Source organism: Aquarana catesbeiana, linkage group LG03, assembly GCF_042186555.1.
Source record: "Aquarana catesbeiana isolate 2022-GZ linkage group LG03, ASM4218655v1, whole genome shotgun sequence".
Classification (NCBI taxonomy): Eukaryota; Metazoa; Chordata; class Amphibia; order Anura; family Ranidae; genus Aquarana; species Aquarana catesbeiana.
In genome coordinates this window covers 300,195,899-300,223,806 of record NC_133326.1, presented here as the reverse complement: position 1 = coordinate 300,223,806, position 27,908 = coordinate 300,195,899, and the positions used below count along the sequence as shown (strand labels likewise).

Sequence of the window (27,908 nt, the reverse complement as noted above, 5' to 3'; positions counted from 1 at the left end):
TCCTCCAATGAGTACCTCTTATCATATCTCTCCTGATACTTAACCCTCCTACCAACTGTATCACTTTCTTAACAACCCCCACCTTGCTATAGCCTTATAGGGAAAACCCCATCATGCTGGCCCTACTCTTATGCTGTGCTTCAGCTCCAGGCCTTTACTTTATAATCTTTGAAATGTTGTGCCAATGGGTTCTCCTTTTCCATATCTTTTTCTTTCTCTTTGTCTCTGGTGTCCTTATTTAGGGTTTTTTATGTCCCTCAGGTGTTCACCGATGCATATTCTCAGTTGATGCTTTGTTTTCCCTATGTAAACTTTTTTACAAGAGCATTCTATCATGTAAATTAACTTGGTTGTAGAGCAGTTAATAAATCTCTTGATTTTAAAATTTTTTTGTTTATCTGCATCGTTGAACACCTGCGTCCTATCAACAAAAGTACAGATTTGGCAATGACCACATGAGTACATGTCAGTCGTTTTAGGCATATCAGTGAGCCAATTGCTCGAACTATCTCTTTTATATTCTGAGTGAACCAGAATATTGTTTAAATTGGGTGCTCTATGTGCTACCATTAAAGGTATAGGTCCCACTATTTGTGAAATGGAGGGGTTAGCAGTGAGGATATGCCAGTGTCTTTGCAGGGTTGATTGGATATTTTCCCATTATTTCCCAAATTTTGTTATAAATCTGGTATTGGTTGGAGCTTATGCTCCTTTACTTTTATATCTGAATTTTGTATGTCCCAATAAGGAAACTGACTTATTGGGATATTGTTTTTTAAGGGGACGTGGGTGGTGACTCTTTGCATGAAGCAGCGTATTCGCTGCTGTTTCCTTCCTAAATGTTCGTGTGACAAGATGATTTCCCTTGATCGCAACACTTAGTTCCAAAAAATAAATTTTCTTGGTATCAAAAGTAAATGTCAATTTGATGTTTTTTTTTTTATTGATGTTTAAATTTTTAATAAACTCCTTTAGTTGGGTCTCTGTCCCATTCCAGACAATTAAGATATCTTCGATGTACCTCAGCCACTGTAGTACATGGCTGAGGTACACCGATGATGAATAGACATCCATCTCTTCCCAGAGCCCCAGGTGTAAGCATGCATATGTTGGGGCCCATGGGGCTCCCATAGAGGTTCCACAAATCTGTTGATTTGTTCCAAGGAATTGGAAGTAGTTGTTATTCAACAGAAAACTTAGTAGTTCTAGTAAAAACTAATTTTGAGTTTCCATTTCCGGGTAATGTATTCTCAGGAGGTGTGCCACTGCTTGTATACCCCAGTTGTTCAGGATGGATGTGTACAATGATTCCACATGCACCCCGACCAATATTGCTCCCTCTGGGACCACAATCTTCTGCATCCTAGTTAGAACATCTCTAGTATCTTGTACAAAGGATGATAGGGTAGTTACCATTTCTTTGATCATGTCGTCCAGGTATCTACCGAAATGTTCCAATGGGCCATTGACAGCCAATACTATGGGCCTTCCTGGTGGTCTAATTGAGTTCTTATGTACTTAGATTTGTAATGTAATAATGTAATGTAATGTAATAGATTTGCCTCAAAGGCCCATAGTAATTGGCGATTTAATTCAGTTACCAGTTCATAGAACAGACTGCTCGGTAGTTTCCGATAGGTGTCTTGATCATGTAGCTGTCTGAATACTTCCTTCTCGTAGTCACTATTGTTAAGCAAACGGACATTTCCTCCTTTATCGCTTCTCTTGATTGTGATATTTTTAGCATTACGTAGTTGATCAAGGGCCTTTATTTCGTCTTTGTTGAGATTGTTTTTATTATTTATCTGCCAGTTAATAGATTTAAGATCTGCTTAATTTTAATTTTTAGTTCCTTTTTCCTTTTCCAGGGATTAGTTATCGTTCCTATATCTTCTTCAACAAGGTCTTCGCTCTCATTTTCATTCAATAATTCAATTAGTTCCTGTAAGGATTGTTTTTCCCTTTCATTTTCAGCAGAATTTGGTTTTATTTGTCGTTGTTCATGTATTGCTCTCAGAAGTGTTTTTCTGAGAAAGAAGCTAATGTCTTTAAAAACCTCAAATTCATCCATATTATTTGACGGTGAAAACGAAAGATCTTTTTTAAGTAATTTAAGGTGGTTTTGATTTAGAGTAAATTCTGAAAGGTTAATAAATTTTAGATCTTGTTCTTGGTGTAGATCACTGATTATTTCTCTATTGAAGCTTTCTGACTGCGTGTGCATCTGTTGGTTCTTCCCGGTGTTTTGGTATGGCTTTTGAATGTTTCTTTATTTGTTTCACTTTGTTGGTATGTTGTTTTTGATTTTTTCCCCTCCTCCTGAGAGGCTTCTTTGTCTAAAAAACTTACTTTTTTTCTATTACTATCTTCGTCACTATCTGATGATAGAGATCCTCACTGTCGATGATTACATTTACTGCATCTAGATCTACTCCTTCCTCTCACTTTAGTTAAATCAAAATTCTGATCCTTACTCCAGTTATCTAGATAGCATTTGAATTTCTGTTGTTTAGTTAACTTAGGTTTTTTTGAATTTTTTTCCATTTCTTTTTTTAGGAGATCATCATATTTTATAAATTCTAATTTATCTTTGAAAGGACCTAGTGCTTTGGTACTTTCATCTATTTGGTCTGATAATTCAACAAGTTGTAATTTTTCTTCTTCAACTATAAGTCGCATGATTTCAATGCCATGATTAATGTAATTAATGATTAAAGCATAGTTTCTTTTAAATACTGAGTCTAAACAGACTGCATTTTTCAAAGTTGAAAGCAATTTGAATGTTAGAATCTAAAGATATACCTCCATTAAAAAGCATGGCAGTCAACATAACTGACTGAAAGTATGAAAAAAGGTCCTATTAATAATGGGGCAATAAGCACACTCTCTAATCATTCTCTCCTTTCCTGTTGTAATTTATTTAATGGCCGTGCTTACACTATTTATATATAGCTACTGCCCACCATGCCAACTCTGACTTGTCAAATCTAGTTATTTTCAAAGTCACCCTAAGCCATCAAATGCTACCTAATATACTGTTATGGCCTAATACATTTAGAAGCATTTTATATGGTTTGCGAAATTACCAGTTTTGATCACTTGGAATGGTTGCCATTTTTTTCTCCTCTGCTAGCCCTTAGTATATCCTTTTCTTTTTTTATATAATTTCTATTGAATTTAAGAGATATTGATGGTGATGCAGACATATATTATCTGTGCTTTTCTGTGTAGTGTTATATTATGTAATTTGACCAATGATTATAAATTTTTTGTCTTTCTCTTGTAATGAAAGTTAAACTGAAACGTAGTTGTCTGCTCATGTTTCTTTTACCTCCATTTTTGTTTTGTAGAACCTTACATCCAATGATTTCAGTTTTGATAGTAATGGTTTTATAGCCATAATTGATGGTCTTGCAAAGTTCAGTCACTACCAGTTCCGGATTACTGCAAGCACTATATTTGGAGATGGAAACCAAGCTAGTGAGATTATTGATGTTAACACAGAGCAAGATGGTAGGTTACCAACAAAAATGGTTTACAGTTTTATAGAATATGTACTGGTGTTTTTTTTTTAAGTACTGTGCCCAATTACAAGATGCAATAAGCAACACTGCCAATGTTCTATGTATCAGAGGCATTTTAAAACATTACTGTATTTACAGTATAAAGCAAGCCAACTAGGAAATTTTTTCTGCTCCGCAGCTTGAGTCCTCACACTCACTGCAGGGACTGATCTCTTTAACCACTTCAGCCCCGGAATATTTGGCTGCTCAATGACCAGGCCATTTTTTGCGATTCGGCACTGCGTCGCTTTAACTGACAATTGCGCGGTCGTGCAACACTGTACCCAAACAAAATTGGCGTCCTTTTTTTCCCACAACTAGAGCTTTCTTTTGGTGGTATTTGATCATCTCTGCGGTTTTTATTTGTTGCGCTATAAACAAAAAATAGTGCCAATTTTGAAAAAAACACAATATTTTATACTTTTTGATATAATAAATATCCCCAATTTTTTTTAAAAAAAGCTAATTTTTTTCCTCAGTTTAGCCCTATATGTATTCTTCTACATATTTTTGGTAATAAAAAGCGCAATACGCGTATATTGATTGGTTTGCGCAAAAGTTATAGCGTCTACAAAATAGGTGATAGATTTATAGCATTTTTATTATTAATTTTTTTTTACTAGTAATGGCGGCGATCTGCAATTTTTATCGGGACTGCGACATTATGGCGGACACATCGGACACTTTTGACACATTTTTGAAACCATTGACAATTATACAGCGATCAGTGCTATAAATTATATATAATTTATATATGTGTGTTTACACACACACATCCCTGTTCTGCCTCTCGTGCCCGCGATTGCACGGTCTGCAGTCATCACGACCAACGGCCATGAGCACCGGCACTCCCGCAATGCAGCCGGGGCGCGTGCCTGCTATCCCGCTTAAAGAAGTGGAGGTACAGCTACGACGATTTGTGGGATCATGCCGACCTGCCGCAGTATAATGACGGCGGCTGGTCGGCAAGTGGTTAAACTTTGTCAGGTTGTGGGACTTTCCCTGCATACTCCACTCCCCCCGCACTGTACAGAGCAAGTCCTGTAACCTGAAAAAGCCTGCCCCTCCTGGCAGTGCCACACTGTGCAAGCAACCAATGAAGTACTTCATTAGAGTCTCGCTGTTACCTAATCTTTTACATAGGGTGCCTGTGTAACAGCAGGACCGGAGCTGGGAGGCACATGATAGGGATTTCTGATGGGAGGCAAACGTGCTTGGGGGGCCCGAGGGGGATGAGGGGGACATAAATGTGGGGGACTCTGAGGGGGAAAAAGGAAGTACATGAGGGGCTCTGAGGGGGACAAAAAATACATGTGGGGCTCTGAGGCAGACACAAATGTACATAGGGGCTCTGAGGGGGACATAAATATCTGTGAGGGGCTCCGAGGGGGACACAAATATACGTGGGAGGCTCTGAGGGTAACACAAATGTACATGGGGGGCTCTGAGGGGGACACAAATGTGCATGGGGGCTCTGAGGGGGCACACATGTACATGGGGGCTCTGAGGGGAACACAAATGTACATGTGGGGCTCTGAGGGGGACAAACATGTGCATGGGGGGCTCTGAAGGGGACACAAATGTACATAGGGGCTCTGAGGGGGACACAAATGTATGTGGGAGGCTCTGAGGGGGACACAAATATATGTGGGGGGCTCTGAGGGAGGCACAAATGTATGTGGGGGGCTCTGAGGGGGATACAAATGTATATGGGGGGTCTGATTGGGTACATACATGTAAGTGGGGGGCTCTGAGCTGAGACATAAATGTGTATGTGGGGGGCTCTGAGGGGGATACAAATGTGTGTGAGGGGGCTCTGATGGGAACATAAATGTGCATAGGGGGCTCTGAGGAGGACATAAATGTGTGTGAGGGGGGCTGTGATGGGGACATAAATGTGCATAGGGGGCTCTGAGGAGGATATAAATGTGTGTGAGGGGTGCTGTGATGGGGACATAAATGTGCACGAGGAGGGCTCTGTAGGGGACATGAATGTGCATGGGGGGCTCTGAGGGGATCATAAATGTGCATGTGGCTGTGATGGGGACACTAATGTGTTTGAGGGGTCTATCAAGGAGAAACACAAAAAAGTGTAGGGTTCTGATGGTGACACAAATTTGCAGGGAGACTCTGAGGGGGACACAAATTTGCGGGGAGACTCTGATGGGGACAAAGATGTATGGAGATACTCTGAAGGGAACAAAGATATAGGAACCCAGGGCATGAGGCTCCAGCATTTAGGTGCAAAGGATACAGTAGCACCATTTAGCACCGCTGCCAGTTGCCTGTCAAACTCTTTTCTATTCTTCTGCTGCGGATTAATTTATAAATAACAGATTTTTTTTGGCCCCCAAATTTGTGTAAAATATATAATGTGGCCCTTGAAGTGAAAAGTTTGGAGACCCCTGGTACACAGCATTAAAATTCTCTTATGCTCGGCAATAGTATAAGACCCCTCATCCAGCATACACACATACACATATCAAAGTAGAACATTGGTGATAACTGCTCTTGCTCACATACTCACTGACTCTAAAGTACCTTTCTATAATTGTTATACTTTAATTTTCCTAAAAAATAGAATTTAACTAATGTTTGGGCTTCTATAGGCAACGGGGCTTTTGACAATATCTGGCAGATTCATTTGCAACTGTACCATCAGTTTAAGTCTTAGAAGTAAAAATAATTCCTGTATGTGTATCTGTGGTCATGTGTGAGTAGTCATGAATCACAGCAGAGCTTACTCATATAAGGTTTTATGGGCCCAAGCCTGCAGATATACTTTATTTATTATGATTTTTTTTCTAGTCCCTGAAACACCACCTATAATCAGAGAATGCAAAAACCTAACGTCTACTTCAGTCTTGTTATCGTGGGATCCCCCAGAACGTCCAAACGGTATTATAAGTGGTTACTACATACAGATTTATGGACCACAGGGAAACAAGTCTTTTCCTGATACTATGCAAGTCTCCATCACTTTAAAGGATCTTGAACCATTTACCCAGTATTTTATCTTTGTTGCTGCAAGAACAATAAAAGGAACAGGTCCTTCTATCCAGCTTCCATTTCTCACAGATGAAGCAGGTAATTGTCCTATGACATATTTGTGGTAAATTAAAATCATCAGAAAAGTGATCCTTTATAATCCTGTACATGTTTCCAGTTTCACTGTCTTCATCTTCTTTCTCATGTTTCTTCTTGAATTATTACATTTCTCTAACAAGGTCAAAGCTGTGCATGATATGTTCTTCTTTGGTGCTTAAATTTCATTGCTTTGACAGGTTTAGTTATGTTACAAAAACTGTACTTACACTGGTGGCATTTTATTATTTTGTCCTCTGCCACTTGACCGAAAGTCACACTGAGAGCAGAGTAGTTTGACGTTTTGTCATAGAAAAGATTATTTAATTATGCCCTGTGGTATTGCTCATTACAATTCTATCCTAAATGCATCTATAGCCTTTTTGATTGCTGATCTAAAAATATATTTATATATGAATACTTTTCTGTTTTTTGTTTTTTTTTACAGAAACGTATTATTGTTTATTTGTTTATCATTGCTTTTTTTTACCTTTATATCAAATTAGTTTGCTAATATGTAAATTAAATAGTCTACTTTTTCTGTAAATGGGAAAAATCACATAGATGATGTTGGTGATAACGTTCAGTGCTCAATGGTGGCATTTCATGTTATTTTCAGCAGCACTATCAGCATCTTTTCAAGTTTGCGTATATATACTGTATATATATAAATGGTATAACAGATATACTGTATGTATTCATTGAGCTCAAGCCAACTGTCTGTGTCTAGTCACTACTACCTGCATAGTTGTGTGGCCTTCCCTTTTGACAACGATATCTCATCTAATGCAAGACCAGTGACTAGTCCTGCATCATATTTGATGATTTAAAGGGCACATTAAACTGCTGGAGTGAAGAAGATTTCTGGCTGCCATAGGACCAACGAATTTGGTAACTATTCCACCGTATTACACCCCGCTTTACTAAATGAGTATTACATCATAAACACGGTGTGGAATACCATAATGGCATTTTTTATAGCTGATTGGAGTTCAGCTTTAAGTGCTGCCTGAGAGAAGAATTCTGTAAACTAAATATGATATATTTTTATACGGGCTGGTCACAGAATAAACAGTAGGCTTCTCATCTTTTTAGGACAGCCTGTATTCATGCTGCAAGCAGTCAAGAAAATAAAGGCTACTGCATGAATGCCATAATTTTTATGATCGTTTCTGTTATGGGATAACATGTTGGTCCTGGTTGTGGATGCTGACACTGGACAATACCTGCAGTGCAGTGGCTTTCTAGAAAATAAAGCATTATGAGGACCCATTCACATCTGTGCATCACGCTAATTCACATTTTTTGTGCTTTTATTGTGTGTTTTTCATACAGCAGCACAGGGCAGCCCATACACTTGAATGAATGCATTGGATGTCCTACATGTGACAAATGCACCAAAGAAGCTAGTGCAATTTTTTTGGGTGCAGAGCTTGGCATGTTTTAGCACATTTGCAGTGGGACCAAACACATGTTTGCTGGCCATGTTTACGGTGCAATTAACAAATTCCGGGAACATGCATTCCAGGAACATGTGCAGAAGCGTGCATTTCTGCTAGAGTTCCCAGAATGCGCAGTGCTAGGGTCATATTAAAACCTTTCTTAGCCATGCATTTTTTGCATAGTTAATCTTACCTGATTAATAATTCTGTTCAGCTTCAATATATCTTGTAATCCAAAAACCTCTGCCAGCCAGTATTTTCTGGTTCTCGATTATCATAGCATGGTCCTGAACCTCTTTTTGCAGATAGAGATTACAGCTTGGTCCAGGATACACATCAAGCCTATTGATAGGACATTGATGGGTCATCACTTTGGCGTTTACAATGTTAAGCTAACTATACTTGTTTCAAATTTCAGCTGATATCTACTTAATTGGTAAAAGTTCAAGCTGTGAGTGGCCATGTTGGCACCCTACAGCTAGACAAACTTGATTGAAAGTCATGTATGGCTAGCCTTAGCTTTGCTACTGCATAGGGACCCATTGGCTTTGCGTGTTCCCCTCCTTTTCAGTTTTGCTGAGCAGGAGATCAAAGAAAGCTCATATCATGACAAAATCAGAATGACAAATCAGGTATTTCTACAAATTGCATTTAAAAATACATTTTATGATTTTTTTATATTAACAGAAGTGCATTAATTGTTGGATTTTATATCCCCCTGGAAGTCGACTTAATGATAATAATATTTTTTTGAAAATATTTGTGTATAATATTTAAAAAATCACTGCAAGCATTACATCCTTTGCATTACAGAGCCATCAGTACCTCCTTACAATCTGACTTTCATCAATGCAAGTGACAGCTCTGCTTGGTTGCAGTGGAGGCCTAGTCCAAGACCTAATGGTATTGTGCACATATACAGCTTTCAAATTATGGAAAACAGCAGTCAGTCTATATTTTTTCAGGTAAATATATCTATAACTTAGGAAAAATGAAACGATTGCTATGAATGACTTAAAGTGAATGTAAAATCAAAATGTTTTTCTTTAGTTAATTAGTCTTTTAGTTGTGAATAGAATGGGGAAAGGTTCAGGCCCCCTTGTCATCTTTTTTTGCTGTTTATGTCCCTGCTGGGTAGATTCACCTCTGTTTGTCCTGGTGTCCATTGTCACCGAAACCGAGAGTGGGGGAGAATCCAACATTTTAGAGTTGTCATCAAAGCAAGAGGTGGGGGGAATGCATCCAATGGGGACAAACGTTTGGTGACAACTGCCTAAGAGAGGACTTGCCCTCATGTTTGGGGAGATTTCCTCCACTTTTTTTTACCATCTTAGAACAGGAGGAGAGGTAAAAGGAAATCTCCCCAGTAGGATACTGACGGCAAAAATAACTTAATAGGGGTTTTATATAAAGCACATGTACACTGGTAACTCTTTTACTTCAAAAATCTCAAAAGAGTTGGTTTCATCCTATTGGCTCTGATTTATCTCCACTACACTATCTGATTTCAGCATGACAATCTATATATCTGTATATACAGTGCATATTTATATAACAACAATCATTGGATGCACAGAACAGTAATATATAGAAAGTCTTGCAGTAATGGTTTTAAGCTATATTTTGATGTCTGGAATATTATAGTCCCATGACTGTATTTACTGCACTACGTACACATGAATAATAGCATTCTGTTGTGCAAGCCCCACACCTTATGCCATATTATTATTTTAATAAAAGCTACTACAGGGGGTCCCCGGGTTACAAACAAGTTAGGGACTGTAGGTTTGTTCTTAATTTGAATCTGTTTGTAAGTCGGAACAGGTACATTTTTTAAGTGTAGCTCCAGTCAAAAAAAATATTTTTAAGCTTTTTGGATAGCATAGGGAAGGGTTAACACCCCTGTAACATTTGTTTTGCTGTCTATGCCCCTGTTCAGAAAATTTCACCTCACTTTCTGTCCCAATGACAATTGGATTTTGAAAATTTTGGGTTGTTGTGGAAACAAGCCTTGGTGATAAAGCTTCAGTGGAGGTACCTTTTCCCCATAATAGCTCTTACAGGAGAGAATTTCCCTTCCTAGGGGTAGATTTCCTCTCACTTCCTGTTGTCTCCCTCCGTAAGTAGGAGTCGTTCGAAAGTCGGATGTTTGTAAATAGGGGACCCCCTGTACTAAAATGCACTATTGGAGCTGGCATGCTGACTGCTTTTTGTGCAGTGCTGCTTTTCAACTATGCAGATTACCCAGCTAGAGAAAAAAAAATATGGTTTGATGTTTAGCAAACAATAGAAAGGAACAACACTTTGATGCTTCCAGCACAATGAAGAGCCTTCTTATTTCTCTCAACATCCCCTACTCTAATTTACACATAGAGTTCTCTTGCTGAAATTACCCAAATTGTAAATGTTTGGGTTTAGTGCTGCCCCCGGTAACCCTGCATCCATGGGGACTAACCCACAAGTGCCATTAGGGTAAATATGGCTTAGGTAGTCCCCATATTAACTAGGCTGTTTTTTGTTTCCCAGAATATATCAGGAGCTCGGACAGAAGGAAAGCTTACCAATTTGGACCCATTTAAGACCTATGTAGCCAGTGTATCTGCTTTTACAAAAGCAGGGAATGGTAATCAATTCAGCAATACTATTCAGTTCACAACAGATGAGTCAGGTATGTATGAATTTATATATATTGATATATTGTACGTTTATCATGATCCAGTCTACTTTGCACTGATGTTTTTCTAACTATCTGCTATTATAATTGATATGTGATCCAATGTTATTTTTATTTTATTTATTTATGTTACTATGTGAATGTAAAATCTATATATTTCTTTAAAAGCCCCAGACTCGGTCCAGAACATGCGTTGCGTGGCAACAAGTTGGCAGTCCATCTTAGTTCAGTGGGATCCACCAGCTCGCCCAAATGGAAAAATAACTCAGTACGTCCTAATATTTCAAAATGTTGCTACCTTTGTTCTCGCTACTGATTATGCCTACACCTTCAGGGATCTTCTATCCAATACCACATATAACTTCTCTATTCAAGCAGCAAATTCTGCTGGGAAAGGAAAGGAGGACATATGCAATGCAACAACAAAGTCTGAAGAAGGTACTGTATATTATCTGACATGCAAATTGATAGCTGTTCAACTTTAAATTGTTAATATTTGTTTCAAAATAATAGTCCTTCCTTATATGCTTACTTGAATTTTCAGGAGGAGGTGTCACCAATGATAGTCCCCCATGTTTAGCTCATGACAGATTTGCTTTAAAGGTGATCAAAAAAGGTGGGAGCAGCTAAAATTCACGGAAATGTATGTTTGATTCGATTGTAGCAGCGCAAAAGTTTTTTAAATATTAAAGCTAAGGTTTTGATTCTTTTGAATTTGAAATAATTTTATAGCTACTGTCAGGTTTTTTTTATTAATGGTGTTCTGGCATTAGTCATGGTTAGAGAGCCAGCACTGAGTCATTGACAGTACATTTATTTTTGACACAAGGTGAAATCAGATTAGCTTCACTGTCTCACAACAGAGTGTCTGGCTAACATTACTTGTGATTTTTATTTAATGATGCTATCTATGGCACTGAAATACCCTTGAAAACTAGTATTAGATGACATGTATTATATCACAGGCATACTGAAAGTAGTTATATTTGTAGGTTTTGTAAAGTTTCATGCAGAGTTATTATGTTGTATGTATTTACTACAAGGCCAGCAAAGCAGAAAACCTTTCTTCGTTACTGTGGTGTTCTAATGTAGTGACTCATTATTACTACACCACCACGTGAGCACTTACAGATGTTACTTACTTACAGATGTAGCTGAGGAGCTTTATGGGGAGCATAAGTGATATACTGACTAAGTAAGGAAAATAGTAGTCCTTGTGGCATGCTGGAGTACACAGAGACCTAGGCATCCTTATTATTATCTACTGTGAACTGTTTCTCTCCTACTTGGCTCTCACTATTCTTTTGTTTTATTTAGAAACAAGTGCCAGAAAATAAATAGGGCTTGTAATATTCATGTGCACACATCTGGTACATTATTTCTAGCTTTTCTCTCTCTTTTATACAATTAAGGTTGCATCTTCTACATTATTGTATTTAAAAAAAAAGTGAAATTAAATTATAACTGTAGCATGGGGGTTGATTTACTAAAACTGGAGAGTGCAAAATCTGGTGCAACTCTGCAATTCTCTTTCAGTTTTTTTTTTTTTGGTCAAAGCTTAACTGAACAAGTTGAAGCTAGAAGCTGATTTGCTACCATGCACAGCTGCACCAGATTATGTACTCTCCAGTTTTAGTATATCAGCCCCAATAATGGACAAAGCCTCCCACTGTGGACTAGGCATGCAGTATATGACATTCCCATTTGAGGGATACAGAATGTTAGTGGATTTGCTAAAGGTAAATAGACTGTGCACTTTGCAAAGTTGCTCCAGAGCTTAGTAAATGAGCTAAAGCTTCACTTTGCAAAGAATATACCCAATCACATGCAAGGAAAAAAACTGCACATGATTGGATGATGGAAGTCATCAGAGCCCTCCTTCATTTACTAAGCTCTGAAGCAACTCCATTTGCAAAGTGCACAGCCTATTTGCCTTTAGTAAATTAACCCCATAGTCTATACCCAGGGTCACAATTGAATGCTTCCTGACAGAGAAACAGCATCTTTGCAAAACTGAGTGCAGCCTAACTGTTGAACATGCGCTGTAATTCAAATACGACAGTGATGAAGTTATAATAACTTTAGGAGCATTGTTTTAACCTTTCAATTATAACTGCCTTATACATTGTATTAATAAGTGAACTGAAAAGCAATAGTCAAAGTGTACAGTCTACAATTTCCAACCAGCCCTTTGTCTGGTAAAATGCACAAGATTACAACTGCGTATATTAAAGGACATCTGTGTTAGGAATACAAATGTCTTTCCAGTAGCTGGCTTTGTTGACGTATGACATGCAGGTGTCACTACTGGTAATACAAGCCAAAAGGAATTGCATTTCTAAAGACTGATCATATGTTAGTCAATACAGGCAAGTAATGTGACCAAAGAGGGCATTACTTGCTGCAATCTGGCTCTGTGGAGGTGCGCTGCACTTCTGATAATCAGAAAACAAAATATTGTAACAAGCGGGAAAATCACTTTTACATGCACCACATTAATTTATAGACAGAAATTGGATAAAAAGTGTGTCTTTACTCATTTCATTTTGGGACAATATGACATCTTAATAGTCTTTTCACAGTTCAAGTCATGCACACCAAGCAGTATACTTCTAATTTACATATTGTCACTATTCTAACTTGACATAAGGTCCCTATGTGGCCCTGAAAAATTGACTTTTGCCTTGTTTGCCATGTTTTCCTAATAACAGCATACTCCTTGGAGTGCTTGCGACCTTTAAATTACAATTGGACATTAAATGGTGCCATTCGCTTACCTAATTGAAGCACCCACATATTTATTTGCTGGTCACTCAAAGTATGGAGGGCAACCTAAATACAATCATTCACAGTAAAACATCTGTCTATCAATGGTCAATTGTGGTGACAAAAATCATAAAACATGACATAAATGCATTCATATAAAATAAGCTATTATTTATAGATATTAGTGTTGTATGAAAATTCAGGTGTGTGATATATAAAACTGAGATTGTGATATGTATCGATAAACTATTTTAAGATCGAACACAAAAGTATTAGGGTTGCGACTTAGATAATGATCTAGGACAGCAAGAATAAGAGCATTCCTAAGGCTGGGTTTACACTATTGCCGGATGCGGCTCGCAGCAGGGGTCCGGTGTGTCCCTGTTCTCCATTTCAGGGACAAATCAGGGCCCAATTTTTTGCCTGAATTCAGCCCTGAAATGGAGCCAAAGACTCACAGCACTCCTGTGTAAGCCACTGCGGAACCGCCACAGAAATATGTGAACTGGCTCGAGAGAGACAGTCACAATCTCCTGTCATGCGAATTGGACACAATTTGCACTAGTATGAACCCTGCCTAAAGTAACAAGACAGGCCCCTAACTTTTCTGATCCAGAAATACAAGTGCTACCGTAATTTTCTGCTGGGCCACTGTGACATTTCCTGTCTTTTACACCCCTAGTCTTTGTTACTCGACTGGTAATGCTGTGGCTGAGTGATGCATACTACTACTAATGATCTGAGAAAGTATTGTGACCACCGGTAATAGAGCCCAGGTAAACTTTCAGTTTACGTGGCTAAGTAAAATCGAGGTGTATCAAAACAAAAGGTGTGCAAAGTTTTGCAGTTCAGTCTCTTTAGATCGTAGCATAAACAAACACCCGGTCGTGAGAGCAAACGATAGTGCAATCATGTAATGACCGATAAATCATTCAATGAACATAAATTTATCAATTTTTTGTTTGTTTTTTCACATATACCTAGTGCAAACAGTTTGGACGGGAAACACATTAACCTTTTAATTTACCGTTCATTCACCAGAAAATTTCCAAACTTGTACTTCTTTTTTGGGCTGAAAAACGTCCCAGCCGATTACCGATTTGTGCCCATTAACTGACCGAAAAACAAATGAACAGTCCAAATGACAGAATTTCGGCCGATTTTTTTGTATAGTATATCACCAGCATAAGCCTGGGCTGAACAGCCTACTGATTTAGACTTTTAGCTATGCAATCAGCAAAGCTCATGCTCCCTGATGATTGGAAAGCCATAGCTCTGGCTTTTCAGGGGGCATGTCAGACCTCTAGTGAGATTCTTGTGTTCACACAGAGAGTCTACATCTGCAGGATGCTGGCAGAGGACAGGCTTTTCTACTTTTTCTAACTCTACTGTGTGCTGTAATGCCCTGTACACAAGATCGGACTTTCCGACGGAAAATGTTGTCGGAAATTCCGACCTTGTGTGGGCTCCATCGTACTTTTTCCATTGGAATTTCCGACACACAAAGTTTGATAGCTGGCTCTAAAATTTTCCGACAGCAAAATCCGTTCGCGAAAATTCCGATCGTGTGTAGACAATTCCGACGCACAAAGTGCCACGCATGCTCAGAATCAAGCAGAAGAGCCGCACTGGCTATAGAACTTCATTTTTCTCGACTCATTGTACATGTTGTACGTCACCGCGTTCTTGACGTTCAGAATTTCCGACCAACTTGGTGTGACCGTGCGTATGCAAGACAAGTTTGAGCCAACATCCGTCGGAAAAAATCAGATGGATTTTGTTGTCGGAATGTGCGATCATGTGTACAGGGCATAAGACATTGCACATCTTTTACTTTGATACACAATAACCTCTTAAGGACCAAGCCTATTTTTTACACTTGGTTTCAAGTTAAAATATTTTTTTTTTGCTAGAAAATTACTTAGAACACCAAACATTATATATTTTTTTCAGACACTCTAGAGAATAAAATGGGGGTCAGAACAGTAAAGTTAGCCCAATTTTTTTAATATTGTGAAAGATAATGTTACGCTGAGTAAATTGATACCCAACATGTCATGCTTCAAATTTGCGCCTGCTCGTGGAATGGCGACAAACTTTGACACCTAAAAATCTCCATAAGCAACGTTTAAAAAATTCTACAGGTTACCAGATTTAAGATACAGGGGAGGTCTTTTCCTAGAATTATTGCTCTTGCTGTAAGGACCGCAGTGATATCTCACATGTGTGGTTTGAACACTGTTTACATATGAGGGCGCGACTTACGTATGTGTTTGTTTCTGCGCGCGAGCTCAGAGAGATGGGGCGCTTTCAAATTTTTTTATTTTTTATTAATTTTACTTTTTATTTTTATCCTGTTCCTTTAAAAAAAAATTTGGATCACTTTTATTCCTATTACAAGGAATGTAAACATCCCTTGTAATAGAAAAAAAGCATGACAAGACCTCAGATCTCACATTTACACTTAAAAGCAATAAAAAAAAAAAATAATCTTTTTTTTTTTCAATAAAAAAAAAAATTGTCCCTTTAAGACCCTTGGGCGTAAGTGACGTTTGATGTTGCTCCCCTCATCCAATGCCATAGAGTCGAGTGGGGGCCATCATTCCCTCACTCAACTTCCTGCCCAACAGGGAAAAGTATCGGATCGTCTCTGCTGCTACCGACAGATCTGGTTAGTGGCAGAGATGACCGGGACGTAGCGGGAGGGGGGAACCTTTCCCGCCGCCCATAAAAGTGATCTTGCGGCGAATCTGCCGCAGAGACCACTTTTATGCCAAAGTGGACCGCCCACCGTTGAAAAAAAAAACACGGGGTTTTGGCAGCTATCTGCTGCCATAACAACGGTATTTAGCGTCACAGTAGCGATGTATAATGATAGCAAGTGGTCCGGAAGTATATTTAGCCGATTTAGACTAAAAGTTCGGTTGGGCTTTAAAGTAGACGTTCAGCCAAAAACTAACAAACTCTAAATCTACTGGCAGCCACATTCTAAGACTAATTTCTCTAACCCTGGAAAGCAAAGATCACTATACCTACCTTTTCTGCAGCCGATCCAGTCTGATCTCCAGCGGTTTCCTTTATTATGCTCCAGCAGACATTCCTTTAATGTCAACTATTTCGAATACATCTATATTTCCATCTGACAATGTTTTTTAATTTGACATTCAATATATTTAATAGAATAAAATAAAGGTTTGTTGGAGAGCAAATATGATATGAATCTTAGGTATGTCTTGCTTAGGAAATTTGTGCATTTCTTATACCTCCTGGACCTGGCAATATAGGTGTCTTTGGTGCCTAACTAAATAGCATCTTGTTATACATTAGTGTAACCACTTTTAATTGGATAGCTCCATCAAAGTTAGAAATATAGTTATTGTGTAGCACTCACCCCATAGGTGAGAATGAACAATCTAGTGTTGCCTTTTTTAAACGTATTGCTGAATTACTTGGGTAGGGCGTAGGAAGTTGTGGCATACTCTTGGAACACAGAAAAGTCATCAGAGGACACTCTCCCCTTTATCACTACTGCTTAGGCCAGTCATTCTAGCAATAGCCCAGGAATAATAGACAGCACTGGAGCACCATTAGTCCCAGGTCAGGCAAGCACTAGTTTGGATGTACAAGGCATAGCAGCTACAACAGTCCTTAGGATCCTACACTCAGGTCTGTACTAACAATGTCTCTGGATATTTGGATGCCTCCTTCCAATATCAGCCAGACATTTCTCGAGATAACTCTCCAGACTGGCTCCTCAGTGAAATCCCTTTCTTAGCTTCAGAGATTCTTAGCAGAACAGGCCCCCCAGCTCTGCCACAGCTAAGACCTAGATGAACACGTATAGAATTCCACCTGGGGATGCCTAGAACAGCAGGCAGTAGCCCCTCAGGCTGGAAAAATCTCCTCCAGAACAAATACGATGCTGGCTCAGGCTCCAAACTATTTATGCACTCCCCAGCCACCTTCTTGGCACCCTCCCCCAGGAATTGGCTGACACAACATAAATATTCAAACTGCTGATTTGCCTCCTCCCTCCCACTATATTCTGAAATCCTCAAGATGATGAGGGAAGCAATCAAATCTGCACCCTACAGAGCCCAGAACAGCCCAAAACAATCACAAACTGCTCCACTGATTACAGTGAGCATAACTCTTTTTTTAGTGTGGTCATACTGCTGCTTTTTAAATGTAATGCCTAGTATTTCCAATTTACATTTGTGGCATATGATAAATATATGCTACAGTAAAATCGGAACTGCCCTTTTGATAATACAGAGTAATTTAAAGGTATTTGCCCCAATTAAAATATTGAATCAACATTTTATTTATTTTTGTTATGTATATTTTTCATTTAAAAGCTTTGATTTTTGTTTTAAATTTGTGTTAACAAATTTCAGCCCTTTATAGGGAATGTCTTACACATGCACTGCATTTTAAAGAAAGATGTTTACATCTATGATTAACTTGACATTGGGTTTAGTATAGAAGAGATAAATATAAAACATATATGAAATATTTGGAGGCGAGCAGACATTGATCACTTCATCTTGGTGGATTCCACTTTAGTAAATGAAAACAAGCTGTGCTGCAAGTATAGGATACATGGAACAACGTGACCAAATTAATACCAGCTGTGGCTGAAAGCTCTGATGAGGGTTTTTTTTTTGGTCATTCTCAAAGAATGGAAATCCAATTCTCCATGCTAAAGCAACCGTAATCCTGTTTGTATCTGTAACTCTATAGTACATTCGTCTTAAAACTGGCTGTTTCAGCATACAGTTTATCAAACTAGAAGAGGGTATCATAGAAGGTCACTTCTGGTCAGGTGAAAAACTATTCAAAAGCTTTGAAGTCTGGTATTTTGGTATCTACATATCAGCAAATTTTCTGCCAATAATGCAGCACTTGGTATTAGTTTTCTTTCAGCCTATTTAACTTCCATGGGACCTGATGATTTTTTCAATCTTTACAGCTTTCACTTGAACTCGAGACAAAAGTGTCTTCTCACAATACTATGCAAAGTAGGCATATGCCATAACTAAATACTGTATTACAAGCATGTATGTAGGATAAATATAGTATTTAAAAAACAGGTCAGGAATTTAAAGGGAAGTCTACACAATTTCACAGTTGCATTCAATGTGAAATTATTTCGATTTTATTAATTCTGTTTAGTTTATTATTTTACAGTAGATAAATGTCATAAAAATAATGTACACGCAAATGGTCTCTGCTCATAACATTTACTTCCTGTCCCATTAACAGGAATGTGTAGATTTTTTAGACTTTTTATAATTTTACATGTAAAAAAGATCTGCTTGATTTAAATACTCCTATTATTGTGGTTTATTGTCTCCTTATAAACCTTGATTCTACTGTATGTATAGTTTGTTTTTGCATATGCATAGGGGCTACTTTATCATGCTATTCTTGAGCTCTGTATCCTGCTTTGTAGCTCCATATAGAAGTTGTGCTTTAGGCTGGCCATACATGAGTTGAACAAAACAAAATTGCTCGATTCCCCATCCACATACTTGATGTGGATGGGGAATCTCTCCCACTATGCTACTGTATTCTGACAGTGGGGAGAAAGAAAATTTCCCAACAGGCTGGTTGTACACAAGTCGATCAATAGATCAGTGGCTAATCTACAAATCTCTACATGCAATAATAAAAATATAGATGAGCAAACATGTAAAAATTCCCTTCAGTGATCATTTTAAGGTAAACATTGTAGTAATCAATCAAACCATGTGCATTGTGTGCCACAGTCTCATTCAGTGATATTACTTTTAGTTGAAATTGCATTTCTATTGATGATGGCCTGACAATTGATGTATGTTTGAATCCATTGGGGGTTATTTACTAAAGGAAAATCCACTTTGCACTGAAAGTGCACTTGGAAGTAAAGTCCTTGTAGATCTGAGGGGGACATGCAAGGAAAATAAAAAAACAGCATTTTAGCTTGCACATGATTGGATGATAAAATCAGCAGAGCTTCCACTCATTTCAGATCTACCTCTTAGATTGAGAGCGACTGCACTTCCAAGTGCACTTGCAGTGCAAAGTGGATTTGCCTTTCGTAAATAACCCCCATTGTTTATTGTTTTGTTTTTTATCTCTGTGTCCTGTTAGGGAGATTTCCCTTCACTTCCTTTCCCAGAGGCACAGTCGAAAGTAAGAGGAGATCTCTCCAAAGTGAGGACAGTTATCACTAGAAGAGATTTATTTTTAAGGATTTCCCCTCATCTCTTGTTTCTGTGAAAACTAAAGAATTTTTCGATTTCCCATCAGTTTCTGTACAAGTGACAATGGTCACCATGACAATACAAAGGGTGATACACAGACACCGATAAAAAGAAAAAAGGAGTTCTCTTTTATATCCTATCCAAAACTGAAAAAAGTATTGGTTCTAAATGTACCTTAACCACTTGCCGACCGCCACACACCGATTTACATTGGCAGAATGGCACGGGTGTGCAAAAGGGCATACCCGTACATCTTTTCGTATTTCCCGTCTAGCGGGCGCGCGCACTCGATGTTTGCCGGCGTCCTGCGATTGCAAGGAGGAGAGGCAAAACGGGGAGATGCCAATGTAAACAAGGCATTTCCCTGTTCTACTACCCGTCCATTTCCCTGTTCAGCCTAGCAACATGACAGGGATCTACTGCTCCTAGTGATCGGGAGCAGTGATCTCTGTCATGTTCTAGTGAGCCCATCCCCCCTACAGTTAGAACACACTGAGAGAACACATTTAACCCCTTGATCTCTTCCTAGTGCTTAACCCCTTCCCTGCCAGTGACATTTATACAGTAATCAGTGGCTATTTTTAGCTCTGATCGCTGTATAAATGTCAATGGTCCCAAAATAGTGTCCGATCTATCCACCACAATGTCACAGTCACGATAAAAATTACAGATCGCCGCCATTACTAGTAGACGCTATAACTTTTGCGCAAACCAATCAATATACACTTATTGCATTTTTTTTTTTACAAAAAATATGTAGAAGAATACATATCGGCCTAAAGTGTGGAAGAAATTTAGTTTTTTTTATATATTTTTGGGAGATATTTATTATAGCAAAAAGTAAAAAATATTGCATTTTTTTCAAAATTGTCGCTCTTTTTTTGTTTATAGCGCAAATAATAAAAACCGCAGAGATGATCAAATACCACCAAAAGAAAGCTCTATTTGTGGGAAAAAAAGGACATCAATTTTGTTTGGGTACAATGACGCACAACCGCGAAATTGTCAGCTAAACCGATGCAGTGCCGAATCGCAAAAAATTATCTGGTCAAGAAGGGGGTTAATCCTTCCAGGGCTGAAGTGGTTAAAGTGTTTGTAACTCTAAAAAAAAAAGAGATCATGTTGCCTTGCAGCAGGTTAAACAGCACAGTGCTTGTGCTGTCTAATCTGCCCCTTTCTAAGCTGGCTGATCCTGCCAGTTCCTGTGTCCCCCTCTGTGTGCTGACCACAATAATCATGGTTGCTAAGCCCTGATTACCATGGTCAGTTTACGTGCCTCCATCATCCGCAGCTCTCCTCTCTCCCCCCCTCTCCCCCTGCCTGTCAGCTTGGAGTCTGTGTCTGTGTCTCCGCTTGCCCCCCTCCTGCCACTATCAGTATAAAATTAAACTTTATAAAATGTCACTGGCAGACCCTCTATTTTATGCAGCCATAATGCCCTATGTAAGTATTTTTTAAAATGATGCCACTATATACCTTTTTCAGAGAGCTTCAGGCCAGTCACATGACTCCCGCTGCTCTACACCTCTGATCCAGGGCTACAAGGAGCTGAGGGGCCAGCATGGCGGTCACGTGACCTCCTAGCTGACATCACAGGGAGTTCTCGGCCCCTCCCGCTGTAGCCCTGGATTGGAGTAGGAGAGTGGCCGGCAGTCATGTGATCGGCCTGAAGATCTTTGAAAAAAAGGTAATTAGAGGTTTTGTTTTTAAAAAATACTTACACTGTGCATTATGGCAGGATAAAACAGAGGGGCTGCCAGTCTGTTTTAGGGTTTTGTACTACTTATTATAATGTCACTGTATAATTTCAGTAAAAACATTTCCAGGTTAGGGCTCATCATTATCAGATGTGGTATTATGCATTTTCTGCATTTTCCAGAGCAAACCAAATGCATGGAAAACAAAGCCATGAGAAAATCAGTGTTAAGCAAAGTCAGTTCAAGCTGGTGAATTGTGTTACATTTGAGTGGAAAATGTAGTAGGTGCTTTTTGTTTTTGTTTTTTGCCTGCCATTTATCCAATTAGGTCAACTGAATGGGGTCTTTCAAAAGAGCAATTTGCTGTAAACAAGACATCCCACTTATCAAGCTATGAGTTGGGTTTTGCTAATATATACAGTATCTCACAAAAGTGAGTACACCCCTCACATTTTTGTAAATATTTTATTATATCTTTTCATGTGACAACACTGAAGAAATGACACTTTGCTACAATGAAAAGTAGTGAGTGTACAGCTTGTATAACAGTGTAAATTTGCTGTCCCCCTCAAAATAACTCAACACACAGCCATTAATGTCTAAACTACTGGCAACAAAAAAGAGTACACCCCTAGGATAAAATGCCCAAAGGGGCCCAAAGTGTCAATATTTTGTGTGGCCACCATTATTATCCAGCACTCCCTCAACCCTCTTGGGCATGGAGTTCAGCTGAGCTTCACAGGTTGCCACTGGAGTCCTCTTCCACTCCTCCATGATGACATCACTGAGCTGGTGGATGTTAGAGACCTTGCGTTCCTCCACCATCCATTTGAGGATGCCCCACAGATGCTCAATAGGGTTTAGGTCTGGAGACATGCTTGGCCAGTCCATCACCTTTACCCTCAGCTACTTTAGCAAGGCAGTGATCGTCTTGGAGGTGTGTTTGGGGTCTTTATCATGTTGGAATACTGCCCTGCGGCCCAGTCTTCAAAGGGAGGGGCTCATGCTCTGCTTCAGTATGTCACAGTACATGTTGGCATTCATGATTCCCTTAATGAACTGTAGCTACCCAGTGCCTGCAGCACTAATGCAGCCCCGGACCATGACACTCCCACCACCGTGCTTGCCTGCAGGCAAGACACACTTGTCTTTGTACTCCTCACCTGGTTGCCACCACACATGCTTAACACAATCTGAACCAAATACGTTTATCTTGGTCTCATCAGACCACAGGACATGGTTCCAGTAATCCATGTCCTTAGTCTACTTGTCCTCAGCAAACTGTTTGAGGGCTTCCTTGTGCATCATCTTTAGAAGAGGCTTCCTTCTGGGATGACAGCCATGCAGACCAATTTGGTGCTGTGTGCGGCGTATGGTCTGAGCACTGACAGGCTGACCACCCCTTCAACCTCTGCGGCAATGCTGGCAGCACTCATACGTCTATTTCCCAAAGACAACCTCTGGATATGATACTGAGCATGTGCTCTCAATTTCTTTGGTCAACCATGGCGAGGCCTGTTCTGAGTGGAACCTGTGCTGTTAAACCGTTTGCATGGTCTTGTCCCCCGTGCTGCAGCTCAGTTTCAGGGTCTTGGCAATCTTGACCATCTTTATGTAGAGCAACAATTCTTTTTTTCAGATCCTCAGAGAGTAGAGAGTTCTTTGCCATGAGGTGCCATGTTGAACTTTCAGTGACCAGTATGAAAGAGTGAGAGCTATAACACCAAATGTAACACACTTGCTCCCCATTCACACCTGAGACCTTGTAACACTAACGAGAGAAAATGGCTAATTGAGCCCAATTTGGACTCACTTTTGTTGCCAGCAGTTTAGACATTAATGGCTGTGTGTTGGGTTATTTTGCAGGGACAGCAAATTTACACTGTTATACACGCTGTACACTCACTACTTTACATTGTAGCAAAGTGTAATTTCTTCAGTGTTGTAACATGAAAAGATATAATAAAATATTCCCAAAAATGTGAGGGGTGTACTCACTTTTGTGAGATACTGTAGGTAAAAAACAGTTGTAATAATAATTTTGGCTGAATATAAATTAAAATGCAAACCTCTAAGTGTCCATCTTTGGGAAAAAAAATGTCCCTTCGATCTTTCCCACATACCCTTCTCCCATCAATTTACTATTTTGTTTTTAAAAATAGCCTTAAATTATTTTATTCTTACCTGACTCCACTATTATCATTTCATTACCTCTTGCACTAGTAGAGACCGGTGATCCAGTGCTGCAGTCTGGGCCCGCTGCTGCATTGTCACTGCCCTTCTTTGTGGCATTATCACACTATTGCTGTAATCTTTAGGACCTTTCAGGATCCCACTGATGGATAGCTGATAACAAGTGTCCATGTAACCCTAATGTTTTCATAATGTATAATGTAGGAAAGAAAAACTTATAGGGGAGAGAAAGTAACCCCCTACTATAGTATATGGGACTTTAATGGCCATAGAGTTGTCAGTGAGGAAACACATAAATCCACTTTTGTATAAAAAGATTTACAGCTTTATTATACACAACATTTAAAAAGAGTTGTTTGATCAAATGCTTATGCAGCTATTTGTTTAAAAACATTCCAACAGTGGTAAAACATCCATCATGTTGAGCAGCTTTACAAAGTTGATATACATAATTCCAGATATTCTGTTCCAGCGTAATTTCGCGGGGTTTGTCTGCTTCCTCAAGGAACTTCTAAGTATATCAACAATATCCACAAATGCGTATATTCTTGTTTGCTGTAGTACCAACAAAAAGGGAGAAGCCATGTTCGTTAGCCACCTAACCCCAGGGTCAAACACAGGGGATGGTCAAAACGGGCATTGGACCACCCAAGAGGGAACACCAGCGGCTCTGATACAACTCACCACAACAGACAAAATGCATGAGACACCAATCTCTCTATTCCCGGGGCCGCTGGTGTTCCCCCTCGGGTTGTCCAGTGCCTGTTTTGACTGCCCCCTGTGCGTGAGCCAGGGGTTAAGTGGCTAATGATCGTGGCTTCTCCCTTTTTGTTGGAACTACAGCAAACAAGAATATACTCAATTGTGGATATTGTTATTATACTTAAAATTTCCCTGAGGAAGCAGATATACAATGCAAAATGCGTTGGAACAGAATATCTGGAATTATGTATATCAACTTTGTAAAGCTGCTCAACATGATGGATGTTTTACCGCTGTTGGAATGTTTTTAAACAAATAGCTGAATGAGCATTTGATCAAACAACTGTTTTTGAATGTTGTGTATAATAAAGCTGTAAATCTTTTTATACAAAGGTGGATTTATGTGTTTCCTCACTGACAACTCCACGGCCATTTAAGTCCCATATACTATAGTAGGGTGTTCCTTTCTCTCCACCCTAAGTTTTTTTTCCTATGTGGGAATGTGGCTGTACACAGTTGTCCCATGAGCTGCTATATATTTTTATATATGTTTATATAATATATAATGTATCTGCATGTCTGACAAGCCTTTTTAGTAATTTATGTAATTCGGCCATATTGCATAGTTAAGTAGATTACATGTGCCACTCCAGGTCACGTCCTCACCTCCAGTCTGCTCACTGGACAATGAATCAGAATAATTTGCTCCGTTCAATGAACAGTGAGTTGATTCAGAAAGCTTAACTCAAAGATGCTAAGGTCTTTCTAGCAATACATATGGCAGAGGTGTGTGAAGTCACAAGAGTAGCTGATCAGAATTGCAAATCATTTTGCAGGTAAACTAGCATAGATTTAGAAGAAGCTTCCCCTGTAGTGACAAGAATTCTTCAGATGGCACTTTTCGATGCACGCAAGAAGATTTATGCCATTTTAGTCCACTCTACCTCAGTGTCAGAGTGTTGTTTAAAATGGGTTTATTTTACTGTAGGAACTATAAGGAGTATGTTTACATCATCCCTAGGCTTCCCTGCCATGGAATTACCTTGCTGGATCCAAGAGAGATATATCTATGTATAGGGGACATATGACATTCAATCTGTATTCTCACAATGCTGCAGTTGGTGCTTGAGTGGCCAGAAGTAGCAAGCACAGACTTGTTGTTGTCCATATTGGTACCATGTTGCCCTGGGCACACCTAAATGGTGATGCCATTTTTCTAAATCTCTGCTCTTTAAATTATGTGATGCTAGAGCTTGCTATTAGAAGCAGAATGTGGTCTGTACAATGGAAAGTAGAGCTGATTTGATGTTTGTGGAACTTTAAAGAGCGTTCTGAACCATCTTACCATCCCCTGCACGCTCTACTCCTTATGTGACTCTTGCTGAATTTAGCCACAAATGGCCAGAGGTGGCAAAAAATAAGGTGAAAGATATCACAATTTGTGCGTTTTGAGACTTGGTGCTGCCTCTTTGCCCTACAAGCCTACAAGTGGCAATATTGAAAATACAGCCCTGAATCTACTTACAATTTTACAGTAACTTTGGGTGACCTGGCAGTTAATTGGGGCAGTGGAAAAGTGCAGAAAAAAATAAAAAGATGCTCCTTAGGCTTCCTTCAGTAAAGTGGACTAATTACTTTAACATCAATGTGCAAATTATGTAGTTATGAAATAGTATGAATTAATTTATCCCTTATTAGGAAAAGTGTGCATAGCCCTAACAGTAAACTTCTTCTGTTTGATATCTGCTTAATAAGTGCAAAGAAATATCTGTTGATCCTGCCAGAAATCTGGTGCTGTTCTATCTTATGTGCACTCTGCAATGTCATCTCAAGCCATCTAATCAACCCCAGTTAACTTCATAGAGATGAGGAAAAGGGAGATGTTCTGTAGGCACTGGTGGAGCTTCAGGGATTGCATGGGTCACAATGGTGACCCTGCCCATGCTTCAGAGGGCCCATGCAGCCTCCCTGTCACATTGGGTTTTGCGCAGGGGTGTGTGTGTGCAATTATAGGATCCGATCCCTTGTATGGCTCAACCTGCAGCAGCTGAAAGCCAGCTCCTCCTCCTGCTGCTCTCAATGCACAGAGATCCATACTGATGATTGGTTCCTGTAATTACCCCCCCCCCCTCGTCTAACTGATCACCCCCTCTGTACTCCATTCTCTTCCCTCTGCTGCCTGGGTTCCTTTTGCATCGAGCTATGCCTCTGTCTGTAACACATTTCTGTCCTAGGGTGACAATTATAGGATTACCAAGTTAATATTAAGTAGAAGAAGCCTGAAAAAAGAAAACAAATGTAACCACTACATCCAAGCATTGACAGGCTGCAGTATATTATGCGTTTGTTCTTAAGTTTTATACACTTTAATTTATATGTGCGCATTCATTACAAACTAAAGTCTGTACACACGGCTTAATAGGACCATAGGTCATGATAGTAGATGCTTTGCTTCTAGTTCTAGGGCATACTTTGCTCAACCATGGATGACTATGTGATGCAGCAAACAGGTTGGCACGCTTTACTGTATATCAACAAAGAGTAATCCATTCATGACAGCTGCTGTGCCCTGTCTTAGTGTCATTAAATTTTAATCATATCATATTGCTGCTTATCTTTTATGCTTAAAAACAGTGTTTTCTTTTCACATTCGTTTTACTGAAGACTTAACTACAGAACTTTAAACGACCCCAGGGGTTTCAAGGCTGAGGCTGACTAAAGTTTCAGAATACCAGATAATTAGGAATTGTGGATCATGTGTACTTTTGTGTTGAGTGAACTGCATATTTACTCATTTCTTATAATTATTTCAGGAAGCCTTCATAGTATTATTCATAATGAGCATATATCTATTGAGAGGTCATCTGGGAAGTGGCTACTTTTTCTGTGAAATAGAATCACTGGGTGTTAAAGGCAATAGTGCAGCTGTTATGTAGCAGAGCTAGCTGCTTTAAGTAAATGGAAAACTTTGTGCAATTAACTGCCAAAAACCACAGGCTGGTGATCTAATACACATGATCTGTGTGTGTAAATATGCACATAACAATGTGTCAGCCTTTTCTTGTTTCATGGAGAATTAGTGAGCTAGTGTTGGAAAGGCACACTAATAATTACAAGAAAAAACACTGTGTGTAAGCCGTTTAAGTTTTATTTACCATGACTCTAAACAGAGGTATTTATTCATAAATATAAAATAATCAAATACATTTGGCACAACTCTTTTTTCATAAATGAAGTCACTTAAAAAAAATGAAAATTTTGCTTGTATTTTTTCCTGAAAGGTAATAGAAGTTCCATTATTTCGTTTTTGTTGACTTATATTTAAAAGTACATTCTCCAGGGCTGTCACCCTGGTCCTAGCTCCACATCCTTGTAAGTCATTGGGTGGAAGAGATTTACTAAAACTGGAACATGCAAAATCGGGGGCAGGTCTGCATAGAAACCAATCCGCTTCTAGGTTTTATTGTCAAAGCTTAATTGAATTGCTAAAGTTGAAGTTAGAAGCTGATTGGCTACCATGTACAGCTGCACCAGATTCT

General features: G+C 39.1%; 1 protein-coding gene across 2 annotated transcripts in view; it reads left to right on the top strand.

Moving 5' to 3' along the window:
- The window catches only part of PTPRQ (protein tyrosine phosphatase receptor type Q), a 450,263-nt gene that overhangs the window by 251,721 nt on the left and 170,634 nt on the right, over nt 1-27,908 (top strand). For both annotated transcript variants that reach the window (XM_073620248.1, XM_073620247.1), the window contains exons 20-24: nt 3,351-3,513; nt 6,372-6,650; nt 8,903-9,054; nt 10,616-10,757; nt 10,932-11,201. In XM_073620248.1, the coding sequence (XP_073476349.1) occupies nt 3,351-3,513; nt 6,372-6,650; nt 8,903-9,054; nt 10,616-10,757; nt 10,932-11,201 (1,006 nt within the window). The remainder of the gene's footprint in view (nt 1-3,350; nt 3,514-6,371; nt 6,651-8,902; nt 9,055-10,615; nt 10,758-10,931; nt 11,202-27,908) is intronic.